Source organism: Galeopterus variegatus, unplaced genomic scaffold (genome assembly GCF_000696425.1).
Source record: "Galeopterus variegatus unplaced genomic scaffold, G_variegatus-3.0.2 Scaffold95, whole genome shotgun sequence".
Lineage (NCBI taxonomy): Eukaryota > Metazoa > Chordata > Mammalia > Dermoptera > Cynocephalidae > Galeopterus > Galeopterus variegatus.
This window is the reverse complement of record NW_007726206.1, coordinates 260,376-271,344: the sequence shown is the minus strand read 5'-3', so window position 1 is coordinate 271,344 and position 10,969 is coordinate 260,376. Positions and strand designations below refer to the sequence as shown.

The window sequence follows — 10,969 nt, the reverse complement described above, 5'->3', positions numbered from 1 at the left end:
AAAAAAAAAAAAAAAAAAAACCAAAAAAAAAAAAAAAAAAAAAAAAGCTGTCTGTACAGGTAAGTTCTATATATTATCCATGACTTTTTATATCAGGACGATAAAAGAAACATAACATATTTATTGTAAAAAGAGAACAGTGGGTCTCATAACATATTTATTATAAAAAGAGAACAGTGGGTCTAACAGTTGAGAACCGCTGGGCTACAGGAATTATAAATGATCTAAAGTAAAAAAAAAAAAAAAGGCTAAACAGACTACTGCAATAACAACAGCTGGCATTACTGAGTTATTTATTCTGCCAGGCAATGTGAAAAAAGCTCTACATGACTTATCTCATTTAATCCTCACATCATCCCTATACAAAAGTTTTCTGCCATCTTACCATTTTACAGATAAGGAAGAGGAGGCCAAGAACAGTAAATTAATTTCCCAAAGATCACTAGCTAGCTAGTGACAGCTGGAATTTAAAAATGGAGTTTGTGTGGTTCCAACAGCAAAGGTCTACACCACTACTCATGTTCATATTGCCTTTCCTATTTATTTTCAATTTTTTTTTAAAAAGAGGATGTCAAACAATTGTTCTTCATTCCCTTGAAACCACAAAAGAAGAAACTAGGTTAAATTAAGGCAGGAACAAATATGTTAAACACAAGCTTAAACTTTTGATGGGTAAGTGGCAAAACACTGGAACAAGGCTAATGGGCTAACAATGGTGTTTCTCAAGTCTATTCTGATTGTTCCTAAAGAAGATCATACACAACTAACTACAGCAGGTGCTTGAGACACACTCAAAAAAGGTAACTGAAGGAGATGATCTCTACGTCATTATCATCACTAAACAGAATTTAAGAAGTCTACATTAATAGATAAGGAAGGTACACAAAAGGGCTGGCCAGTTAGTTTATTTGGTTACGGCACGTTGTTATGACACCAAGGTTAAGGGTTCAGATTTCCATACAGGACAGATGCCAAAAATACATATATAAGGATGGTACATGAGAAACAAACGCAGTTGATTTATTAGGTGATGGGCTGACTCCTATGTTGTACTTTTTCTTTCTCTGATCCCTATTACTCATATTTTAATTTGTACCAAAAACGTAAATACAACTTATAATTTAAGTTGGGAATTTAACTCTTACAGAAAACAGGTTTAGAGAAAATAACAAACTTACAATGCTGTATAAATTCAGGAAATACTTCAGTTGGATATGAACAAAAGGCTTAAAACATTCCTAGCACCATTAACAAAACAAGACTATTTCATATGGAATAAGATTACCCTTAACAACGAGAAACACCCTGAGTAACTAGAATAAAATATAGCCTTTAGGCTGTCAAAAAGGTACAGTTCAGGGCTGGATAGCACTAAGTCCATGGATTGGAAGATTCAATATCGTTAAGATGACAATTCCCGGGCCGGCCCGGTGGCGCACTGCTACAGTGCACCGCTTGAGAGTGCGGCGGCGCTCCCACCGAGGGTTCGGATCCCACATACAGACCTGCCGCTCACTGGCTGAGTGAGGTGCAGGCGCAACACCGAGGGTTGCGAACCCGTTGCCGATCCGTTGCCAGTCACGAAAAAAGACAAAAAAAAAAAAAGATGACAATTCCCTATAAAATGATTTACTGATTAAATGCAATTCCTATCAGATTCTAAATATTATATAGAAACATAAAGGAACCAGAAGAGCCAAGAAAGTTTTTTGTTTTTTTTTTTTTTTCCTTTTTGTCCTTTTTCGTGTCCAGCAACAGATCGCAACCCTCAGTGTCACGCCCATACTGGACCGGGACCAGCAACGGGACCAAGAAAGTTTTGGGGGGGGAAAAAACAGCTGGAGGACTTACCTATGTTACTTAATGTACTATACTTACTATAAAGCTATAATAATCAAGTCAGTATACTAGCATAAAGACAGACATATACATCAATGTAACAGAATAGAGTCCGGAAATAAATCACATTTTTGGTCAACTGATTTTCAGCAAAGGTGTCAAGGCAATTCAATGGGGGAAAGGACAGTCTCTGTAACAATTAGATATCCATATGAAAAAAAGTAAACTTAGACCTTTACACCTCACTCAAAAACTAACTCAAAAAGCATCACAGACTTAAAAATGTATGAGATAAAACTAAAACTTCTGGGAGCAAACATGAGAAAAAAATCTTGTAACTATGAGTTAGGCAGAGAATTCTTAGACATGATATCAAAAGCACAATCCATAAAAGGGAAAAAGATAATTGGGCTTCATCAAAATTAAAACCTTTCACTCTTTAAAAGACACCATTAAGAACATTAAAATACAACCCACAGATTGGAAGAACATATTTGCAAATCACAGACCTAATAAAGAACTTGTATCCAAAATATATTTTAAAAAACTCTTGGGCCGGCCCGGTGGCGCACTGCTACAGTGCGCCGCTTGGGAGTGCGGTGGCGCTCCCCCCGAGGGTTCGGATCCCACATACAGACCGGCCAGTCACTGGCTGAGCGAGGTGTGGGCACAACACCGAGGTTTGCGATCCCGTTGCTGGTCCCAGTCTGGTGTGGGCGCGACACTGAGGGTTGCGATCCGTTGCCGGTCACGAAAAAAGACAAAAAGGAAAAAAAAAAAAAAAAAACTCTTATAACTCAATAAAATGACCCAATTTTTAAAATGGGTAAAGAATCTGAATAGACATTTCACCAAAAAAGATACACGAATGGCTAATAATCACATGAAACAATGGTCACATCATAAGTCATTAGGGAAGCACAAATCAGAATCACAATAAAATATCATTACACACCTATTAAAATAGCTATAATAAAAAAAGCTGACCATACCAAGTGTTGCTAAGAATATGGAGAATCTGAATCCCTCAAACATTGCTAGTGGATTATAAATTGTTATAGCCACTTTGGAAAACAGTTTGGCAGTTTCTTAGAAAGTTAAGCAATTCCACCCCTAGGTATCTCCCCAAGAGAAATGCAAACATATGTCTACACAAAGATTTGTAAGCAAATGTACATAAACTATAATTATTCATAATAGTCCAAACTGGAAATAATCCAAATGAATAGCAACTGGTGAATGGATAAACAATATATGACATAACATACTACTACTCAATAGTAAAAAGGAGCAAAGTACTGATACATTCAACATGCAGGAACTTCAAAAACATTACACTAAGTGAAAGAAGCCAGACATAAAAACTATATGGTATTAATCTATGTATATACAATTTCTAGAAAAGGTAAAACTAAAGAGAGAGAAAGTAAAGGGTCATGAAAGTCGACTACAATGTATATTGAGAAGTTAAAATAATTTTTAAAAAGATACAGAAAGAAGATCAGTGTTTGCCTAGGGCTAGGGTAGGAAACAGAAATTTATCACAAACAGGTAAGGAAAAATTTGGCAGTGAGGGAAGTGTTTTAAAATAGGATTGTGGTGATGGTTGTACAAATGCATAAATTTCCTAAAAATAATCAAACTGTACATTTATAATGGGTGAACTGTATGGCATTTAAATTACACCTCAATAAAACTGTTTTGAAAAGGGCTTAGATGTTGCAGCACTGTCAAATTTCTGTGAAAGAGTTCCTAAACACTTTTCATTTCTATATATTTCTCCAGTTCACAGACAGGCACTAGACTACGGACCACACTCTGAGAAGCACTTATTAACCAGCCGACTTCTGCTAGGTGTTGGCTAAAAGGCTTGGAACAATCAATAGCTGTTACTGAAATTGATTTAATTTAATTTAAGCAATTCAAGTTTAACGCCACTAAATTCAAGGGTTTGGATCCTCATATGGTCAGCTGCCAAAAACAAACAAACAAACAAAAAACCACAAAGCAATGAAAATTTAAATGTACAAATGAATAAACTTTGTAGTTTTTGGTTCAACTATCAGGCATACAAATCAATAATACATAGAGATTTGTTTCAGAGAAAGTCCTAACAACACATGCTTTATTTTGTTTCCAACTAAGGAAAAAATCTAGCTAAGTTCAACCAAAATTTGTAAGTACTTAATGCCTATGAGGTGGTCTAAAATTTTAGTTCATTTTATAGTAATTAGATATCAATTACAAAAAGCAATGATACTTTTTTTCTACAGCTCTGGCAAAACACAGACATGAAATTAACAATGGCTCTCCCGAGTTTTTAAAAGGTCAAAGTAATGTGCTGAAGTTAACTGTTCAAGAAAAAATTAAGGGCCAGCCTGTGGCTCACTTGGGGGAGTGTGGTGCTGATAACACCAGGGCCATGAGTTTGGATCCCCTTAATGGTCATCTCTAAAAAAAAAAAAAAAGAAAAAATTAAATCCTAAACTTTTTAGATGACATTATTTTATTTTCAAGTCCAGAATCCTATTTTTAGTACAGTATTTCTCATTTACAGGAAGAAAACAGATGCTCAATGTTTCAGGCATATCTGGGAAAAAACCAAACTGAATTACGATGACTAAGAAGAAACAAACGGGTTACAAAAATAAACCTTTTCAGTTTATCAATTTCATTCCATAGAACAGTTCCGGCTTCTTCAATAATCTCACCACTTCTTAAAGCTCGGATTTTCTTTTTTTATTTTTTTTTTTCCTTTTTGTCTTTTTTACTGACCGGCAACGGGATCGCAACCCTCGGTGTCGCGCCCGCACCGCGCTCAGCCAGTGAGTGGGAACCAGTCTCCACATGGGATCCGAACCCTTGGCGGGAGCGCCGCCGCGCTCCCAAGCGACACACTCTCCAGTGCGCCACCGGGCCGGCCCAGCTCAGATTTTCTTTACACAGATTTGCTATACAATGACACTACATGAAACCACAAACATTTCTGGCACATTATTTTCTTTCTTCTCCCCCTAAGTAATAGAATTTATTTTTATAGCAGTTTTAGATTTACAGAGAAACTGACAGAAAATACAGATAGTGTACACACATGTACACACACACATACACACACATGTACACACGTACACACACACACGAGATACTCATCTACTTTTTAGGCAGCTGGCCAGTATGGAGATCCCAACCCATGACTTTGGTGTTAACAGCACCACACTCTCCCAAGTGAGCTACCCGGCCAAACCCCTAGTATTTTCTTATAATAGGGTTTTAGAACTGCCAAGTGGCATTTTAAAATGCTTTAAGTTTAAAAGAATTTCTTTTATATTTAACATGTGAGAACTGGATCTATGGAGCTTTGTTTTCAATTCAAGAACACTAAATTGAAAATCAAATTGAATGAGGGTAAAAAGCTAAGGTACCTGTGGTCATTCTTTTAGTATATATATTCCAGTTGTGTAGAATAGTTCTGTTATTGTTTAATCTGTCCCTTTAAATTTTTGCAGCTATTCCAAGAAAGTTGAAAAAGAAGTTTTACAGAGCCTTTGTTCTCCTTCCCCTCTTTATAACTATAGTATTCTTGATATATTTTCCTTTAGACAAGAAGCTAGAGTAATAATCCCGGAAGGAAAGCTAAAGAAGGAAACAAAAACTGGAAGCATTTACTCTGGCTCCATTTCCTTTCTCCAGTGAAATGTCAACTCAAAGGACATAGAATATCCTGCAGTAAGTAACCTCCTACCACATTTTCCTAACATATATTCACTCTACAAAAATGCACCTTCAAGATGCATTTCAAAAAGCAATTGTTATAGGAATTAATTTCAAGAGTAATATACAAAGCTATAATCTAATAGCCATAACTACTTGTAAAATTATTCAAAACACATTGTTAAAAAAAATAGTTTTTAAATATATAGATATAAATGGGGATCATTGCTCCACAACTATGCTTTTAACAATTGATGCCTAAATGTAATCTTACCCTTCTGGCTTTGTTTCCTAGACATTGCAGTTTCTTTGATCTCAAAAAATAAAGAAGAAATGTATCCTTTTGCCTTGTTCTGGGTTCTGAGTGAAGGTATCTCTGATTTAAAAGTGGGCAACAGAAATCTGGAGCTGGAAATGATAAACACAAAATCCTGGATGTTCAAAACTGCTCACTAGCTGTTAATCTCCTTTTCTTTTCTTGTATCAATTTCTTGTTGGGCAGTATCATTGCAGACACTCAAGTCTCTTTTTCCAGGGAGATTCTAGAAGGAAAAACACAAACACACCATTCACTATTACAGTAACGGCTATCTCCACAAAATTTCTAAGAGACAGCCACAGGTTTTATTTTGTAATTATACAAAACTAGTTTTTGTGTTTTTTTTTTTTTAAGTATTCTAGAGAGAATGTAGCTGTTGAAAAGCAGTATTTTTCTCAAAAAAAACTTAGAATCAGATCACCTTCTTAGTTTAGAAAGCATACTTTCTTGGTCTTCTTATCTTCTCTATCTTGAACATCTAATCCCTATCTCTGCTTCACAAACTAAAATATTACCTCTTATCAATCCCTAAGATCTTTCTTACTACCTGATCCTCCTATCCAAATCAAGGAAATTCCTCTAGAATTTCCTACCTCTAACCTCTCCTCAGGTTTCCCAGCTCAAATACAGCTGCGAAAAACTTGGGGGTGGGATTACAAGTAGTGGAAGTGCAAAGGAATTTTAACGAGGGAAATAAAACATCAAAAGTGGATTAAGGCTGGCCAGTTGGCTCAGATGGTTAGAGCACAGCCTAGTAACACCAAGGACAAAGGTTCTGAACCCTTTACTGGCCAGCCACCAAAAAAAAAAAAAAAAAAAAAAGCGAGTTAGTTGATACTACAGGAAGTGTCTCTAAGTTGTAAAGACACAAATGCTATTTGTTTCCATTTTTCTAAACACTTTGAAGATATATGCCCAAGATTTCTGGGTAAAGAAAGCATGATGAGGGTCACAGAACTCTTATAACCTGGACACCTAACAGGAAAAACATTTTACAAAATGCAAATCAAGAAGGAAAGGAAAGTAGCCTTATATGAAAAACTTTCCAATGTAAAAAGAGGAGAATGAAGAGGATAAGTAGGTAATCCTGGTTAAGTTCTTTTAAAAATTCCATAAAGAAGGCTGGCCAGTTGGCTCAGTTGGTTAGGGCACAGCCTTATAACACCAAGGTCACAGGTTCAGATCCCTGTACCGGCCACTCCCCCCCCCCCCCAAAAAAAACCCTAAAATTCCATAAGGAGTAAAAGCCTCTACAAACTACAGTAGGACCTCAGGCAAGGCAGGATAAACATCTGTTAAATAAAAATCATCAGAGGCCATTATTCCGGACTAAGTTCCTGCCTTAGGCCCCCAAAAACCAAACAAAAAATCAAAATGGAATCATCCCTAAGTTCCACATCACCAAATCTAAACTAAGTTTTGTCCTGACCTGAGAAATCAGGAGAAATCATAAGAGAGGATAACAGCCAATTTCCCAAACAGGCCAATTTAAATCTTCAATAGGCATGATAATGAAGTTCCCTTTGTTCTAATCCTTACAGAAAAAGGATAGCCTGAAGTAACCTGATGTTAGATAATCAGTTATTTTTCTATTGCTCTGTCTCTTTGTTCCGATCTTACAAGGAAAGTTACTCTGAAATAACCAATCTGCTTTTTGTTCCTTGTTTTTGCTTTCTTTAGCCCTTTTTGTCTATAAACCAATTTTTGTCTATAAACCAATCTCCTCTGCTCAGCTCATTAGAACACTTGTTTTATTTTATGGAATTGACATATTGCCCAATTCTAGAATCACAATAAAGACAATTGAGATCAGTAACTAAATTTGTTGTAATTTTGTCCTTTGACACATCTGAGACTTTCTTTTCATCTTCCAGAACACTGAGCCAAGTTGGGAGAACCAGCCAAAACCTGTGGAAATAAATGGAATATACCTCTAGATAGAATGGGCCTGACAGACAGCATTTACTGAGAATTTAGAAAAACAGAATTCAGATCTACCAAAAAGAACTGAAGTCTTCAATGGCAAACTCTTCTCAAGCCTCAAAACCTCAGCTTAATGAAAAGAGGATGAAAGCAACATTAACAACTAACCATAACTGATGAGCAGGGCAGGTAAGATAGGTCCCAAAAAGGTAGGTAACATGTCATGGTTATTTCATCTATGCTCTGTAGCTACAAACAAAAGGTGTAAACAGAGCTGTCTACATAATTAACATAAAGAAGATAAATGAAAATGACAACTATCAAACTTCCTACGACAAAAGAGAGAGACCATGAGAGAGAAGAAATTACCATGCAACAGATGAAGAACCCAACCTGGAAAACAATATAACCCCCAAAACCAAAAGCAGATTCTGTCTTGAATACTTCTTTGTTTTTTTCTTGGCTGCTGGACGGTCCCAGGATCTGAACCCTTGACCTTGGTTTTATAACACAGCACTGCAACCAACTGAGCTAACAGCCTGACCCCCAAATACTTATTTGAATACTTCAAAAAAGAATTTAAATTCAATAAAATAAAAGTTAGAAAATAAATGATAAAAATAGAAAGAAAAAAAGAAAGTAGATTGCAAAGTTAAAGAAAACTGAAAAAACACCAGCATTATAGATCCAGTAAGAAGTCAGAAATAGCAAGAAATAGAACAGACACAGAAGAACACAGAATAAATGGAACGAAGGAAAGCCTTCACAGAAAAAAAAAAAGAGGTTAAAGCAATTATAAGATAATATTAGAGCACAAAAAAATGATCCAATCCAAGGATAACAAATCTAATTGAGGTACTCAAAAATTGTAGGACTCAAGAAAGGGAACAGAAAAAGTATTCACAGATGTAGTGGATTGAATTACGTCCCCCCAAAACTCAGTGAAACTGGAACTGTGTCCCCCAAGTTTTATGTATTAGAAACTTAGGCCTCACTGTGACTGTTAAGAGGCTGGGAAATCCTATTATGGTAATTGGAAGGTGGAGCTTGAAGAGGTGATTGGGTTGTAGGATCCTGCAGTAGTGAATGTATTAAAAAGGGTGGGGCCAGCCCGGTGGCGCACTGCTACAGTGCGCCGCTTGGGAGTGTGGCAGCGCTCCCGCCGAGGGTTCGGATCCCACATACAGACCGGCCGCTCACTGGCTGGGCGAGGTGCGGGCGCGACACCGAGGGTTGCGATCCCGGTCCCGGTCCGGTACGGGCGCGACACTGAGGGTTGCGATCTGTTGCCGGTCACGAAAAAAGACAAAAAGGAAAAAATAAATAAATAAATAAATAAAAATAAATAAAAAGGGTGGTCAAGGGCATGGTTCTGAGGGCTTTAAAAGAAGAAGAGTCTGTCTTTCTCTATCTGCTCTCTTTGCTTCCACCATCTTGCAATGTGAGACCCCTAGGTCACTGTCACCACCACCAGATGGACTCTGAACTTCCCAGACTCAGAAACGATAAGCAGTAAATGTCGTTTTTCTTTATAAATCACCCAGTTTCAGGTATTTTGTTATAAGCAACAAAAACGGACTAATACAACAGACAACATATAGGAAAATTCCCTTGAAATAAAGAAAGACATGAATCTGTTCACTCTCACCCATCTCCAATCCATCAGAAGAAATCCTGTCTGGTGTACCTTTAAAATACATTCAGAACTGGGGTGGGAAGCCAGAGGGGGAGCAGGGCAGGGAAGAGGACTGGCTGGTTGGTCAGTCGTTAGAGCACGGTGTTCTCACCAAGGTCAAGGGTTTGGATCTGCATACTGGCCAGCCACCAAAAAGAAAATACATCCAGAACTGAACCACTTCTCACCACTTCCACTGCTACCGCCCTATCTACATCACAGTCCTCTCTCACCTGCTCTGCTGTAATTGGGACTGTAATGGCTGCCTAACTAGCTTCCTGCATCTTCTATTCTGCCTCTCTCTGGCTTCTATTTCACTATGGGTACTTTTAAATTATAAGATTATGCCCAAATTCTGCCATGCAAAGCCCTCCAGCAGCTTCTCATTTCATTCAAAATAAAAGCTAAAGAAAGTCCTGACAGGGGCCTAAAACATCTATAGTAGTAAAGAAGAAAGGACTTAAATCTATAGCTTGAGATTCCAATTTAAGAAATTAGAAAAAGAAGAGCCAACTAAATTCAAAGCAAGCAGAAGGGAGGAAATACTACAGATTAGAATCAATGAAAGAGAACGTGGAGAAGCAATAAAACCAAAGTTGGTTCTTTTTTAAAAAATAAACAAAATTGACAAACCTGTAGATAGATTAACCAGAATAAAAAAGAGAAGACACAAATTACAAAAATTAGGAATAAAAGTACATCATTACAGACTACAAATATTAAAGGGATTATGAAGAAACACTATGAACAACTTTATGTTGACAAATTTGACAACTCCAATAAAATGAACAAATTCTCAGAAAAACATAAATTACCAAGATTAAGTAAAAAATAAAAAGAGAAATCTGAATAGATTATATCAAGTAAATAAACTGAATTAGTAATGAAAAAACCTTCCCACAAAGAAAAGGACAAGACCAGAGAGCGTCTATCAAATATTTAAAGAAATAATACAAATTCTCCATAAACTTTCAGAAAATAGAAGAACACTCCCTAATTAATTCTATGAGGCCTGTGTAGTAGGCAGAATTCTAAAAATATCTCCCCAAGATTCCTGTCCCCAAGTTATTCAATCAAACATAATCTAGATACTGCTGTGAAGGAACTTTGCAGACGTAAGGTCACAGATCTTAAAGAGATTAGCCTGGATTATTCAGTTGGGCCTAATCTATTCATATGAACCCTCAGAAGGGGGAATATTTCTCTGGCTGAGTTGAGAAAGATGCATATGAGAGATGTGGCAGAAGGGAAAGACTAGGAGATTTGGTATAAGAGGAACCTAACCTACTGTCACTGGTTTTTAAGGGGGTCAGAAGGCCAGGAAATGCAAGTGGTCTCTAGAAACTGAGAACAACCCCAGGTCAACAGTCAACAAGGAAACAGGAACCTTGATCCTATAATCGCTTGAAACTGAATTCTGCCAACAGCTTGACTGAACCTGAAAATTATTTCTCCACTAGTACCTCCTAAAAGGAACACAGCTGTGCCTTGATTTCAGCCTG

General features: G+C 37.0%; 1 protein-coding gene across 2 annotated transcripts in view; it reads right to left on the bottom strand.

The window, feature by feature from the left end:
- SPATS2 (spermatogenesis associated, serine-rich 2) overlaps positions 1-10,969 on the bottom strand; it is a 132,209-nt gene that overhangs the window by 63,391 nt on the left and 57,849 nt on the right. The window contains exon 2 of one of the 2 annotated variants that reach the window (XM_008582746.1): positions 5,825-6,092. In XM_008582746.1, coding sequence (XP_008580968.1) covers positions 5,825-5,849 — 25 coding nt within the window. In that variant the 5' untranslated portion in view covers positions 5,850-6,092. Of the gene's footprint in view, positions 1-5,824; positions 6,093-10,969 lie in introns of those variants that run through there. The other variant, XM_008582753.1, reaches the window with a different exon arrangement.